Source organism: Hemitrygon akajei, chromosome 6 (genome assembly GCF_048418815.1).
Source record: "Hemitrygon akajei chromosome 6, sHemAka1.3, whole genome shotgun sequence".
NCBI classification, from domain to species: Eukaryota; Metazoa; Chordata; class Chondrichthyes; order Myliobatiformes; family Dasyatidae; genus Hemitrygon; species Hemitrygon akajei.
Window position 1 is genome coordinate 143,609,877 of NC_133129.1, and position 16,092 is coordinate 143,625,968.

At 38.4% G+C, this 16,092-nt stretch overlaps 1 protein-coding gene across 30 annotated transcripts in view; it reads left to right on the forward strand.

The window, feature by feature from the left end:
- The window catches only part of sox6 (SRY-box transcription factor 6), a 598,739-nt gene that overhangs the window by 218,186 nt on the left and 364,461 nt on the right, over positions 1-16,092 (forward strand). For 24 of the 30 annotated variants that reach the window (XM_073049424.1, XM_073049429.1, XM_073049439.1 and 21 more), the window contains one exon: positions 11,050-11,296. In XM_073049424.1, coding sequence (XP_072905525.1) covers positions 11,050-11,296 — 247 coding nt within the window. The remainder of the gene's footprint in view (positions 1-11,049; positions 11,297-16,092) is intronic. The other 6 variants (XM_073049425.1, XM_073049431.1, XM_073049444.1 and 3 more) reach the window with 1 other exon arrangement.

Sequence of the window (16,092 nt, forward strand, 5' to 3'; positions counted from 1 at the left end):
TGGATACAGCCCAGTCCATCACAGGCAAAGCTTTCCCCACCACTGGGTACATTTACATGTAGTGCTGCCACACAGCATCCATCATCAAAGACCCCCACTTTCCAGGCCGTGCCTTCGCCTTGCTACTGCCATCGGGCAGGAGTACAGAAGCCTTAGGTACCACACCACCAGTTCAGGAAAAGTTAATACCCTACAATCATCAGCTTTCTGAACCAGGGCGGATAACCTCATTCACCACTCCTTTGAACTGATTCTATGACCTACAGAATCACGTTCAAGGAACCTTTACAACTCATGTTCTCAGTATTTTGTTCATTTGCAGTTTTGTATAGCTTTTTGTAAATTCTATTGTATTTCCCTTTTCCTGTAAACGCCTGTGTGCTGCACCTGCAAGAAAATGTATCTCAAGGTGGTTCATAGTAGCAAGTCTGTACTTTAATGATAAATTTACTTCAAGGTTTGAAGTTTGAGAAGTCTGCCAAAAAGCCCGCAGCACCAACTGTGTCTAGAGCTTTGCAGGGAGCTTGTAGCCCATTCTCTTCCATGTGAAAATAATAAGCAACTCTAGTGGCGCATTTGCTTCTCCAACCACAGCGGTGACTTGCGGGAAGAGTAGGAGTGGCTCCTATAATCTCGCAGGAAGGTAGCCCCCTTCCTCCCTTTCTTGCGATGCTGCCACTGCACAGGGCAGCCGGCCTGCGTTGCTGTGGCACCTGCAAAGATGGTGGAGGCAACCAGGTCTACATGTGGACGTCCTGTCAGGCTTTCTGCATTTCCCTTCTCTTTACTCTTCCAACAGCACTGCTGGGTCACTGGTATGACACTGTATCAGAATGTCAAGTCAGAAAAGGCACACTCAAGGTCAGGACTAAGAGGAAGCACAGGGGTGCTTAATTGACTTAAAATCATACCTTATTGTATACTAATGTTTAGGTGTGTTTTGTAATTGTTTGTGTAGATTTTCATTTTTTCCTGACGGTCAAATGGTCAGTAAACAGAGGAAGAGTGATTTAAACAGCTGATATTTTGTGCTGATGGGACATTTACCATCTTGTCTTTCCCTCTCCCAAACCTAAAATGCTGACATGACATCCAAGTCTCGACTTCACCATTCTGTTCACACAGAAGGCTCATGGCCTGAAACGGCGACTGTTTATTTTTCCTCCGTAGATGCTGCCCGACCTGCTGAGTTCCTCCAGCATTCTGTGTGTGTTGTTTAGGATTTTCAGCGTCTGTAGAATCTCTGTATCTGTGAGGGATAGTGGAATTGGGACTGTCAATCGATACTGGCTCAAAAGCAGAAAATGCTGTGGATATCCAGCTGGCCGGGCAGCTCTTGTGGAAGGAGAAACAGAGTTAATGGATTTTGTCAAAGGTCCTTCATCAGAACTGAGAAAGCGAAGAAAACAAACTAGTTTCAAGTTGAAAAATGGGTGGTAGAAGGATAGGTAGGACAAAAGGAACATCACTAATAGGGTGCGGCCAGTGTTGCTGTGGTGATAAGCTATTTATGAAGCCATCTGTTTGATAGATTAATGAGCAAACTTAGAAGGAAAGAAAACAAATATAGGAACATGTGAAAGTCATAAAATATTGGTTAGAAGTAATAATCATTGAATTGTGTGTCAACAAATTGAGTGTCAGCAAATAGAGAAAAAACACATTAATATTATAAATGGATAATCTACATATAAATCTGTGAGTTCTGCTACAAACAGAGAAAGCTAGTTGTCTGAAGCTGTTGAATATGACATTGAATCCTGATGGTTGTGGAATGACGTTACGTTCTTCAAATTAACTTTGGGCCTCACTGGAGTTAAAGTGACAAACAGCTGGAAACTCAGTGTCACCCATTTGGACTGAATGCAGGAGCTCTGCAAGATGATCATGCAGTCTGCATTTTTGGCTTTGATGCAGATGAAACCACATTGTGAGTAATGAATATAATACACTAGATAGGGAAGAAGTCCAATTGAATCTCTGCTTCATCTGAAAGAACTCTTTGGACCTCAGGCTGGTTGGAAAAGATAAGGTAAAACTGCCTATTTCTGTCTGGAGCCTCCCATACTTTTCCAAAGAGACCCAACGTAAATGTGATGAAAGGCCACTAATTTCATCTCTGGGCACATTGCAGGCCTCAAGGCTCAATATCTAATTTGACAATTTCACATAATTTGTTTTCTATACTGCCCAGTTCTGCTAATACATTATCCATCAAATGTTTTCTCTCTTTACTGAAGCCACCTGACCTGCTGAGCATCTTCTCTAACTTTGACTTGCACTTTACGTGTCTAACAAGATCCTTTGCTTTCTCACTCTAACTTCCCTTATTAATCATCTTAGCATCATGAGAACACAGGCCAGAGATACTTTCTTTGTCCTAACAATTCAACCTCAACTTCTCTGCAATTTATAACCAATTACTTTTCTGCTTTTCCAATTCTGACAACGGGACTTTGACCTGAAGCATTCAATCTCTCTTTCTGCTGTTATTACCTGACCTGCTGATTTTCCATCATTTTCTCCCTTTACCTTCACCAGAAAGATTTCAACCATTCAAGGAAGCTGCTCATCACCATGAAGAAGGATGGAAAAAATTGAAAGTGAAGTAGAGGAATATTATAAGTGGTGTTAAATGGCAAGATCGAGGTGAATGCCAATAAACAAGTGTCATTTGACCTTGTTATATATTCACTATTAATTTTCAATATTGCACTCATAGAACCAGAATCATACAGCTGGTCATTTGATTTATGATGTCTGCTCTGGCTCTTTGAAAATGCTGCACAATTGGTCCCACTCCCCTTATTTTTTTTCCCCATAGCCTTGTGATGAAAGAAAAATTGGTCTTCATTGAAAGGTCATGTGAGTACATAGGTCCAATCAGAAGTGTATGATGCTTGTAGTCTTCAGTTTTAAAGTTAATGAGAGCTTGGAACTATTGAAATGGGCTATTTTATGTAACTCACTGTCAGCCACCCACAATTCAAGTACTCTTCATTATCTAGGAGCATGAAACTTGTAAATCATTAACATTAAATATGAAAGACAATTGATCAGAGAATTTCCTCATTATGTATAATTTGGCTTTAAATTGCTGTCACAGTGATTTCTCAGATGTAATTTTGAAATATTTATGTGTTTTTCAAAATATTATATTTATTAAAAAAGTCCATAATTAGATTAGTGAATCTCATTAATTTCTTATTCTCTCTTATATTAATATTTTCCCCTGGAAGACAGAAACTTTGCACTGCACAACCTCCATAAATTTTGAGAGTTGTAGCAATAGCTGTTAAATCCTTTTTGAAACATGGACTGCTTCATAAAAGTCCTATTTAAATAGGGATTAGCTTAATTATTTTATCTTGCACCTGATATTTCAAGCACTTCATTCACTGAAATATTCATGAAAACATGTGACAGATTTGTAAATTTTGTCTTTAACAGTTATACACTGCTTTATGAGCATTTTAATCAGGATGTATTTGCTTGAGGAAACCATAGGAGGAAGTTAATGATTTTGCTAATTTGAAAAATGCTGGTATGATTACCTAAGGTTAACTGATTTGGGCATTTTACAGAATAGAGTACAAAGTAAATTTACTCTCTGCAGCAAGCAATCAAGTAGAACCAAAATGCTTATTTTCTTTATTTGCTTCTGTTGTTTTCTTTTTTGTGTTTAAAATCTTTTCAAACTGATTTTTTTTTCTTATTTCCCTTTCCTCCTAATTCCTCTCTTAAAACTCTCGTATTTCATTCCATTTTTCATCCTCTTTCCTCTTTTTTCCCTCCTTTCTTTCTCAATCTTGTCATTTTCTCTCTTTTCATGTTCCAGTGTTTTCATTGGCTATGATTATCTCTAAGAAGTCTTTCACAGTACATCTAATACCTGACTTCAGCTGGAAGAACAAACTGTTGACCCTCTGTTTGCTTGAGTCAATAGTTTGTCTCAGAAGCATTCTGTGTAATGGAAGAGGTCAGGTAGAGCAGTCAAGGTGTCAGCTCTTCAGCTAAGTAATACAACCCCAACTGGGACTTGGCAGAGTTCCTGTGCACAGTGAATATTGTGATTGAATCAGTCCCAGTACTTGAAGTGAAACCCACTGAGAGTGTGCACCTGGCAAGATTGAAGTGAAAAATGAAGACAGCTATTGAAAATATTTTCTAACTCATTGTGAAAGAGATTTGGATCAATTTGTTACCATCTCAATTGCATCCTGGTCAAATCAAATTGGTCTTGAGACATAATTCCAACACATTCTGGACAAATGCAGCACTGTGTTTTGTGACAAATAACATGTCAAACCATCTGAAAAGATCATTATTAAACTATTTAGAAAGCTTGAATCTGCAGCTACTACGAGAGCCCAGTGTAGTTCTGAGCCACAGAAATCAGGTACAGTTGAAATAACTGACCTTGCATAAATACCACCAACTGGTATTTCTCATGAATAGTCAGGGCATGATTATCTGCATTTTAGGCAAAGCAACTCCTCACTTTAGCAATAATCCCTCTTGGCAGCATTCTTAGTTCTTCACTTTGTTCCATTCCAGAGTGACTTGATATTACCACTCAGTATTACTCCTGCTTCCTCCATTGATGCCTCTCAGCAAGTGTTGGCTGTACCTTTGGTGTTACTTCTGGTTCCTCTCCTCTGCAATGCTTTCAAATCAGATATTCTGAGAGGAAGAAGTAAGATGAAGAATGACATCATCATGCTGGTGGGGGGGGGGGGGGGAAAGGAGTGCTATCTTAAATTGGAGGCAAAATTTCATCATGTGTTGAGGAACACAGTTTTAAGTAGGTGTCAGGTTCTGATTTTCGCCAGTCAAAACTGTTGGAAGGTAAGGTCAATGCCTCAAACCACTGTGAAAGTTCCTAATAAGCTTTACAGCCTGTTCAAAAACATGAGCATAGGAAATGGAACTGGCTGTGTATGCTTTCTATGTGCCAGAGATAGTGTTTTTAGCCAAGATAGATTGAAATAGTGAACAGTTCTGGGTGAAATTATGTGTACGGGACATTGGCCCAGGTATTTCCATGAGCAATTCAACTTAGTGCAGCTGAGGCTTACTCTGCATTGTTTGCATGGTTACGTGACACATTTTCAATGGCTGTGGCAGAGCTTTTGACCTTCTCACAGAAAAGATTTGGAAGACATGGCACACAGGGTTTGGAAATGGGATGGCAGTTGAATGTTCCACACGCTGTCATTGAGTTAACTTCTACACTTGCTAGCTTCACATTTCAGTGGTCAGCATCGTGGAAGTTGATTCTGTGATGGTTGCTTCACTGGCTGCAGCCTCCTTGTACAAACTGCTACTGATTTGCTTGCTACAATCACTGGTTCCTGTACTAGCCCATATCTTGGGGTAAATTAGGACCAGAATGATGGTTGCTCAGGATGGATAACCATGTAGGTGGTGCCCAGATACAAAGGAGCACACCCTTTCCCTCTCTCAATGTACATTACCTCATCTCAATGAGATGTGGCTGCCGTGGGGAGAGAAATTTTTTCATATATTCGACCGTAATCTCTGTATAGAAGCCCTGACAGGAGCTGCACTGTTCCTCTTTTAGCAGAGAAACCTGTGTGATGAATACCATAACTCTTCTTTCGTCTAACTTCACAAACTTTTTAAAGAAATCCAAGTGAGATTTGCACAACACATGATTTGCAGATTTAAAGTGCTTGAAATCCCATTTCCAGATGATAGACTTCTAAAACATAAATTATGCATACAAAACTAAGCAAAGTCCAGGCATTGTTACCAAACTAATCTTAAGTTTTAACACTTTCAAGGAAAGAAGCAAGTTTAACTGACTCACAGGTTAGGGTACAGTAAGCCTGCGTCACATTGCACCTTCAATGTAACTACATATCATAGCACTAAATCAGGCTAGCTTTTAGTTATTGTATGTTTAAAGTTTTCAAAATGGTATGTATAAGGTGTTGGTAGCTTTGGACATAATAGGGTAATTTTGTCAAAAATTTCCTATAACTGAATGAGGTTTCATGACAGCATCACTGGATAGGTGGTAATGTAGATACTGGTGAAAATGGAAATGATGTTTGTCAGAAATGCACCACATTGTCAAAAACTATCCAGCTCTAACTGTCATATGTGGATGAGATAATTGTGCTCAGTTTATAAGGATTGTACTATAATAAGTGCCAGCTCATATAGGAGAAGAGTACTGAAAAATATGAAAGCAAACATTGTATTTGGGAGCCAGAACATACAGCTATCATTCCAAAACCTTGGCTTAATTGTCCTTTATTTTAATTTAAAACAGCATACTTCTTTTCACTTCAATAGAAACTAAGCTGGATCGAGCTGAACATTTGAGTCTCAGCATTTAAAACTTTATGATTCTGTATTAGGACCCAAAGGAATGAAAGACAGAATGGATGTGATCATTAAACAAGGTGCCTAGTTTTGAAATTAAGATGAAGTTTATTTTGCAAATTGCAGCACACTGAAAACTAGGCATATCAGCGTTAGAACAAAGCGTATTTCATGTGCTCGGGCTGTGTCATTATAAATGCTTTTTCTGCATATGGTTCTGTGTGTTTAGGATTGTGGCTTAAGAGTGATTTGCAGATTTATTTGTGTTACACTATTGTCAGGTTAATCTCACTTTCAGACCTCCCTCTCCTTCCATTTTCCTTCTATTCTTTCTCTTTCAACCACATACATTATCTCCTTCTCTTTTTGGATCATTTACATTGACAATTCTCCAATTGTCTGCTGTTGGTTAATGCAGGCATTTAAGTGGCTTCTTGCTCCACCAAACTGGTCTACTGAGTCTGCAAATTGACTGCAATTCCAGAAACATGTAACTGTGAATAAATACAGGGTAGATTTTATGCTTTGTATGCACACATGTCAGTGTGTGTCGGGCTATATTTTTTGGTAACCAGAGGGTCATGTAACAGTCTGTGTATTATAATTGGTAATCAAATCCAGCCTTTTCCCATTTGAACTTTAAGTGATTGAATCTCTGGTTTTCACTTTGCTGGTGCACCCTGTTGCTTTTTACCATCTTGAAGGAATCACATAAGCCATGGTGATTACATCACTAACTTCAAACGGCTCTTTGGGATATGCACTTTCCCTCATAGGCCTCTGTATTTGCCCTGTGCATAACAGTACATAGATCCACGCAATATAAATCTATTGGTTTACAGCAATTCACTCCAGTGATTGTTGGAGAGTTTGTGCTAATTCAGGTTTTATGACCCAATGGTTTTGCTTTTTTGGTCCAGTTATGTTCACTCTGCGATTTTCAATTTCCAAAATTCATTTGAGACTGCTATTCTTAGAAAGAACTGCTGTTTAGTGATCTGTTGCAATGCTGCTCTTATGTGTTATATTACTGAGTGGGACAGTATAAAATGACTTAGTGTTCTTTCACTTTTACCACCAATTTCTTTCTCTTTGTCCTGACCTATTGAGACTGAATGTCTTCAAAACTTGAATGTCTTCAGAACTTCAGCTAAGTGGGTCCTTGTCCAAATTTTGGATCTTTACAATTTCCAGAAGGAAATGGTGTATTTAGAGATGGGATATACATTTTTTCTCTACATTCTTAAGAGGATTCATTAGCATTGATCCCTGTTTATTCCATTTGCTCTAAGTTTGAATCAGTACTGAATGAGTGAATCTTTGACAACTCGGCTTTCAGAATTAATTTGGGTTGGTTGGGTCGAAGCGGAGTATGGAGAGGGAGGCAGGGAAGTGCATCTTACAACGTAATGCATTAACCAGACGATAAGCCAGACGGTTGTAGGTTTAGAGACTGGACCCTTCTTTGCAGAGCAGAGAATGACACAGATTTTAAGGATGACTCACTTTAAACTGTCAGTAGACCCCTAGTGAACTGAGTTTGATAGACGGGGAGAAGCACTTTATCAGTCCACACTCAGACCTGGCAAATGAAGGAAAGATCTTTGACCAAACTGTCAACATTTGATTGTAAGGGACTTTTTTTTTCCTTTGATGGATTCTCATATGTTGTGCACACCCAGGCTTTTTACAGTGGCTTTCATTGCAGAGTTGGCAAAATCTGTGGGATCCTCAGTTTCCAATTCTCCTTATGAATTCTTCACTAATTTAGGGATCTCTGGTATTGCTGCCAGAATCAAAGTATTGCCAGATGGAAAGCATAGTAAGTTCCATTCTCCAGTACTGAATTAACACTCACCCTGATGAGTGACAGATTATGTTGGCTCACATTCTCAAAATGTTCATTTTAAACTATAATTCTATTTTCTCTAGAGTTTTCTCTTTTAAAAGCATTGATTCATGGTGAGTTCCACAGCATTCAGAAGTGTTTAACCACCTACCCAAATAGCCAATCTATATTCAGTAGCTTGTGCCTTAAACTGTTCTCTTCTTTAGTTATTTTAGAGAGATTCAAATGTTCAACCTTCCACACAGAGATAATTTCTATTAGTGGTGAACTATAAAACAAAACGATGGAACAAGTTTTCTATTCTCCATTTTATTTTTTTTCAATTCTCCATTCCAGTCAGGTGTTGTCAGGACATTATAATGACCCGACAGTTGTCCCATCCAGACATGGCAACTAATATTTTGCACAGGAAGCTCCTCTCATTTCAACATTATGATAATATCCAGATTGACTTTAACTTTAAGGTCTATAAATGAACAAATAATGATGATGGGCGGTATCCATCATTAAAGACTCTCACCATCTTTGCGTAACAATTAGTGAGGACGAAGTACAGGAGTCTGCAGACCCAAACTCAGCATTTTAAGAACAGTTTCTTCCACTTTGCCATCAAATTTCTCAATAATCTATGACCGCTACTTTGTTATTCAACTTATGTACTATCTACTTATTTTGATAAGTTACAGCACTCTACTGCACTGTATGGCTTACACGACACTGCTGCCACAGAACAACAAATTTCATGACATATGTGAATCTTAATAAACCTGACTTTGGTTCTGATTCTGATATTGATAAATGATAAATATTGGTCAGAACACCAGAGAAAGAACTCTTCTGCTCTCAGAAATGGGATATTTGGAGATCTTTTTCATTCATGTGAGAAACGGATGTGGCTTTAGAATTAATTGCTTCTATTCTTTAAATTTTTTCTGCAAGGGACACATTGGGACAGCACAGTGACACAGCACTGGGTGATGCAGTAGTGTAGCAGTTAGCACCCCTGCCTCACAGCTGCAGTGATCCATGTTTGATGGTGTCTGCTCTCTGTGTGGAGTTTGCATGTTCCTCCAGTAATGGTTTCCGCTGAGTGATTTTCTCCCACATGACAAAAATGGCCAGTTGTGGGTTAAATGGCCACCGCAAATTTTCCCTTGTGCAACGGGGGGGGGGGGGGGGGCAAAAGAAACTGGGAGCAAAAATTTGTGAGGATGTAAAGTAGGAAAAATGGAATTAATGTATGATGTTGACAAGTGGGCTGAAGGACCTGTTTCGGTGTTCTATTACTCTTGTGTAAATTCAGATTAATTTGGTTTCTGGTTCAATGGAAGATCTCCTAGTGTTTTAGGTTATTTGCTAGTTTCTGTTTCAGTTTTAAGTTTATCCGATGTCGAATGGAGAATCAGAGTTTTGAGCATTTGACTCAGTTGGATGATTAACTGTTGCTTTACAAGATGTGAATTGTACTTCTAATGTACCTTGTTTTGCACTTAATAAAGATGAATTAAAGGCCACAGTAATTAAAATTTGAAATCAGTAAGGTGGGAAAACCTGCTGATTGGGAAATGCTTGCAAATGTCAAGCTTGAGGCCAAGGGAAACTTACATGGAGTAATTTTTACTTTCACTTTATTTAGGATTACTGTGGTCAACATGTGAGCAAGGCACTACCATGCCATGTATTTTACAAGGAAAGGCTTAAATGAATTGAAAGTCTAGCTAACATGCAGCAATTTGGATGATGCTATTTTATAGTAAGCTGTTTAAAAAAGTAATTTTAGCCAATGTCTCTTAGAAATAGCTTGTACTTAAAACAAGTTGCTATTGCATAGATGTGATCCAGAGGTATTTTATAAAGGTTCTGTGTTTACCTTTAAAGAAGAGGCATTTCTCTGAAAGCCTTTGGGAGTTCCTGCTCTGAGATATAATCTGATGTTCCCAATTGTCTGCATGGCCAGAGGCTTTATGAAAAATTATATTGTACTTTGAATTTTATTTTTCTTCATCATGTACACAACTATTATCAGATAAGACAGAACACAAACCAGGGAGTCAGAAAGTTTTGGGCAGCACATGTAATAAAACTTTTGGGAACTTTGGCTGGAAGACAGGACTAAAGAGAAGGGGAAAATAAGGTGGAGATCTGGTATTAAGATTATTTTGACAACACCTGTGCCTTGCATTCCATAAGATGCAGGCAAAAGTCTGGAATAGGTTACCAACCCTAAGCTACGGCTGCTGTTTAACTTGGAGAATCTAAAGAAGAAGGAAATCAAGTCTATTGCCAATTTTTTGAAACAATTATTATCTCATTTTTTAAAAGTTGCAGTTTCCGAGCTAGAGAATCAGCAGTGGCTCCTTTCCATCTTATGGTCAATCTTGGTGTTAAGACAGACAGTGGATATAAAAAGGCCATGTAATATCACTTGCCTAGGTCTTTCTGCTTGGCTTTCACCCCAAAGATCCCAATAAATGTTTGAAAGCATGTTGTGATGAACCCTGGCATGTACTTCATCCATTGACACCTCCATCCTCACACTCAAGGGGCTTTCTTTGGCAGCTGTCCACCAGAAGCAGTCCTATGACTCCAAAGGGCAACTGATAGATAGTAGTAACCCAGTAGGGAGCAAGGTCCCACTATTTTCTGGTTACTCATTCTTTCAGAATCATTACTAAATGATCAAACCTAAATTATGTGGTAATAGTGGGCTCTCTCTCTCTCAGCAATATATTTATTATCTGTATTTAAATTACCAAGCGTATTTGAACACTTGATATTATTTCAGTGAACCTGTATTGCACTTATAGTAATTGAATCTGTGTACTATTTTCTTTATATTTTAACAGCAGAATGTCTTCCAAGCAAGCTGCCTCTCCGTATGCTTCTTCTGCTGATGGAGAGGAGGCAATGGTCCAGGAAAGAATGGTACGGGAGAGGGAAAGGGAGGAGCTCAATGAGCAGCACACACCCTCGCACCTCCCCCTGCATACAATAGTAATCAACAAACCTCATCCTGAGGAGCTACAACCGGTTGTCAGCAGTCTCCAGCCAGAGAGTGATTGGGACAACATGGCTACCACCCAGCACAGAGCAGTAAGTACATTGCCTGCACGTTTGCTAATATTTAATAATTATGTTTCTGAGGCTTTGCTGTCCAAATGTACCTTATATAAATTTAGTCATACCACTTACAGCTATGTGATTTTTAAAACATCTCTGCCACCCCTGGAGGTAGTGGATAGTCTATTTCAAAGGCATAGATAGAGTGGATGTGGAAAGAATGCATTCTATAGTGGGGGAGTCTAGGACCAGAGGGGCCAGCCTCAGAATAGAAGGGAATCCCTTCAGAACAGAAATGGAGAAGAATTTCCTTAGCCAGAGGTAGGTGTGAATCTGTGGAACTCATTTCCACAGACCGTTGTGGAGGCCAAGTCATTGAGAATATTTAAAGCAGAGGTTTTGATTCGGAAGGATGTTAGAGGTTATCGGAAGAAAGCAGGAGAGTGGGATTGAGAGGGATAATAAATCACCTATGACAGAATGACAGAACTGTCTCAATAGGCCCAATGGCCTAATTCTGCTCCTATGTCTTCTGGTCTTATGGTTTACTTTGCACCCCACCAGATTTTTATATCTATTAACTGCAATGGAAACAAGTATCTAGTGGTTGTAAACTGTTCTTTGATCTACAACCACTTGTTATCCACCTAATACTAAAATTCAGTCATGCCTATCCTTTTAAAAAATGCAATGCCTGATGACAAGAAGAAGTGTCCTCCTCAGTTTTTGTCTTGCTTTTTCAAGGAGATTGATCTGTTCAAAGGTACACATTGAAGGGGTGCCTGTAGTCCCAGTGTTTATCACCCAAAATAGTCATCATTTGATGCTGGGCTTGTGCAGTTGTTTAATCAGATAAAGACAAATCATTCTTGCTCAGTATCCACTCATGCACATATTTCTGAGGCTGGTAATCTAACAATGGGATTCTTGACATTGGTTTTCCAACCTTAGTTCGGGATGTTGAGATCGATAGCTGTCTAGCAACTGTTGCACTGACAAAGACCAAGTCTGTGGTCTTCTTGGGTTCTATCCACGTGCAGCTTACTGTGTAATTAATTTATCCCTGGCCACTAAGGAATCTCAGAAGTTCAAAGATGCATTTTACTTATAGTACAAGTAAATGGTAAATGATAAATGGACCTGCTTACAAACATTCAGTATGCTCATATGAAATATACTTGCCCTTTTTCACAAGATGCACTAAATAGTTTTGCTGTGACAAACACTCTGTTGATTTTAACCTGAAAAGGCTGTAAGCGTGCTCTTCATAAAATGCAAAGAAAAGGCAATATTCGAGGAACACAGCTCTTCTCAGTGGTTAATCTGGCATGCAATTCCTCCTATCTCTCACCTCCCTGCACAACCCACAGCGGCAACCTCGCCTGATGAGAATACATGTAATCCAGTACCTTGATTGCCTTTTTTGCAGCATGAAGACAGGGGATGAGAAATTGGAGCTGAAATTGAGACCTCCTGGTGTATAAGTAGCATTCTTTGCATACCTGATCATAATGCTGTGATTTTACTACTTGATAACAAAAAAACATTTGGTGTAATTATGATCATTTAGAAATTATATAGTTATCTAAAAAGTGTTCCTATAAAGTAATCAATAGTTTTCCATGCCCTTAGACATCCTTATGTTGTTCTATGTTAATAAAGCTTTAAAACATGTTACTCTGGCATTTGGAAGAAGACAAACCTAAATTTTCTTAATTGATTGGCCACATTAGTTCTGTGAGCAGAATCATTGCAAAATGATTAATGCAGTTACACTTGTCTTACAAATTAAGTTTACCCATCAACTGTTACATTAAGACTGCTCTGGGTTTAGATATTATAATATTGACAAATAGCTTTAACAAAAACATTGTCAAATGTTTCAATTGAAAATATTTGTAGGCTAGAAATGAAAGAGATGACTCTTTTAATATTTTGTGTGTATGTAGGTGCAGGGACAATCCTTTGAAAACTTCTTAATTAAACCAAGGTTGTTAGCAGAATTCCAGTTGTGCAGATTCGAATGAGTTGTTGAATTTGGGAATCGAACAGGAAGGAAGAACAACCGAGTGAGTCAGAATAAACTCGGGAAAACTGAGTTCAGACTTCAGAGCTATGCAAGGCCAGGCTAAAGATATTGATTGACAAACAGGTAGAAGTATACAAGATGAAGTGTTCGATTAAAGTCAGAAAAGGGAAAGTATTGCTAAATTTGTTTAGATCTTGCAAGTCTCATTGACGACGTGATGAGAAAGAAATGTTTGGGAAAACTTGTCAATGATTTGATTTTAAAAGAAATTCCAAGCAGTATGTGTTGATGAAGACATCAGAATTCCATGAAGTGGATGACATCGACTTCAAGAATTCAAGTTGAAAAGAATATGTCTGTTTCCATATGAGGTCAGTTACACATTAGGACTATGCACTAGATTTATCTATTAAACGGCATTACTGCAAGACCAACCAGTGGCATTTGATGTTAACTTGGAAGTAACAGGTAATGTTCCCCAAAAGAAAGTCATCAATCTCAGGCCAGTTGAGTTAAGCTCTGAGTGATGTACTGTTAGTATACAGTATGACTATTGAAGGTGTTTGTGAGATGCCTACTAGAAATGTTGGATCCAAATAATCATAAAAACCATTATGTGAATCTTATTATAGTTGACTGAAAATATGGTTTGTCCATACTTTGAAGTACTAAAGTAAAGCCAATGTCTTAGTAAGGTAGAAGATGATGTAGTCATTGGGAAGCAGCAGAATTGGATAAGAATTGTACGGCACTGCTTGGGAATCATCAACAACCTGAGCAAGTTCCTGCCGCATTGAGGAAGATAAGTCCTTACTCAGACATCCAATCAGAAGAATGTGGAAATGTGAAACAAGCAATGAAAGTAATCAAGGAAACAGTCACCAACAGAGCAAATATTGAAATAATTTGACAATACGGAGGTGCTTCAGAAAAAGTTCTTAGAGCAATGATCTTGACAGCGAGTCAACTGACAGTACATTGAAAGAAATTTGATAAAGATTAAGATGTATTATGTGCAAATATAGGAGGAGCTACAAGATATGACCTTTGGATTGGTGAAGTTTCATCAATATGTTTAGGGGACAATTTTGCAAGTGTACAGATAATGAAAAGCATTGCTGTTAAGCTGCTGCAGAGTCAAACGAGGAGATTGCAGACCACATGAGTGAGGAAGGAGGCATACAATTTAAAAGTTCAGTATTACCAGGCAGACAATCTCTGCAACCAAGACACTTCGCTGAATCCATCGCAAGGTGACCAGATCTTCAACTAGACAGAGTAATTGATTCCTTACTATGACAGACTAAAATGATAAAGCAGCATTACTTCTTTCATCTGGGAGTGAATGACCGACTGTTCATTTTGAGAGGAAGTATTAGTGGCCAGGCTGGAATGGAGAAACCAGGGAGCATGTACTGGAACACACTGATTTACAGAAAAGTATTTATATATGCCCCTACCGTGTTCTCCTCACTTACTTGTCTTTGTCATCCAAATTGCTGCATGTAATATATTTTGGGAGGTTTTTAAATTCAAAAAGTATTAAATAAGTAAAGTTAATTTTGTTGTGATGATTATTCTGGTTGGCAGGATCTTATTGACCCGGTCTGGAACTTATGCCTACTTGTAATTAACCAAACAGATAGTAGAATCTGTAGAAGTCGCTGTGGTCAAAGAAATAGCCAGGTACCCGAGGACAGGTGGACAAACTGTTCTGTCCAGGCAATCAAAATTGGGGAGAAGCAAAACTCAAAGGGAATATGTGGATTTATGCTTGATTAGAAAGTGCGAAAGAGCCAAAATAATTTTGATTCCTATTACTAACCGTGGAACGGAATATCATCCAATATTTTCTGTCTTCAAAGGTGAAAGTATAAAAAATATGTTTCTGACTCAAAGTGAGAAAGGGTAAAAGAGAGAGGGGAAAAAAACTGAAAAGCCAAAACAGATTGAGAGAGGTTGAAATAGTATGTGATGGGCAGTCATCAAGCAGGGAAAAGTAAAGAAATTTGCTTTTAGATTTCAGCCTAATAGTTGTGGTACTGGAGATAATGTAATGGATACAAATCCTGGTAATTCCAGGCCAAGTTAACAGACTGCAAGATACCAATTTAGAATTGCACCGATTTGGCACTACTGAAAAATTATTAATACTTGTAACCTAATTAGGATTCAGGATTTGAGGTAACTTTCACATTGACAATTCAAGTTATTGTGTTATTAAGTAAACTAACTTACCTAATTTTTGAAGCCCTTTTTCTTTGTTATACATTGTACAGACCTAGTTTGAACAGATTTCCCCAATGTCGACACCATTTTCTCCAATTTTCTTTGCAATATCTCACAGTTACGACTTGTAGAGTAGATCCCCCGTTCTGGATTGTCAGTCCTTTTCCAGAACCCACTGCCCCATCCTCAGGATTGCTGTTGTCAGAGGAACTTCCATGAGAAAATGTCTGTTACATTCTGTTAGGAAGGTTGTAACTCTGCTGGGGATGAAAATACACACTATCTTTAGTGACAGTTTAATACTTGTAGTACATCTGAAACCGGGATACAATGTGATGAGTCATATTGGGGTTTGAGGGATATTGATAATTATATTCCCTATTGATTAGGACTATGTAGTTCAGTCTAGTTTTTGTACTGTGTCATGTAAACCATGGTCCTGAAAAACGTTGTCTCATTTTTACTATGCACTGTACCAGCAGTTATGATCGAAATGACAATAAAAGTTGACTTGACTTGACTTGACTTGCAATATATTATTTTATGTATTTTGGGGGAGATTTTCCTGTTC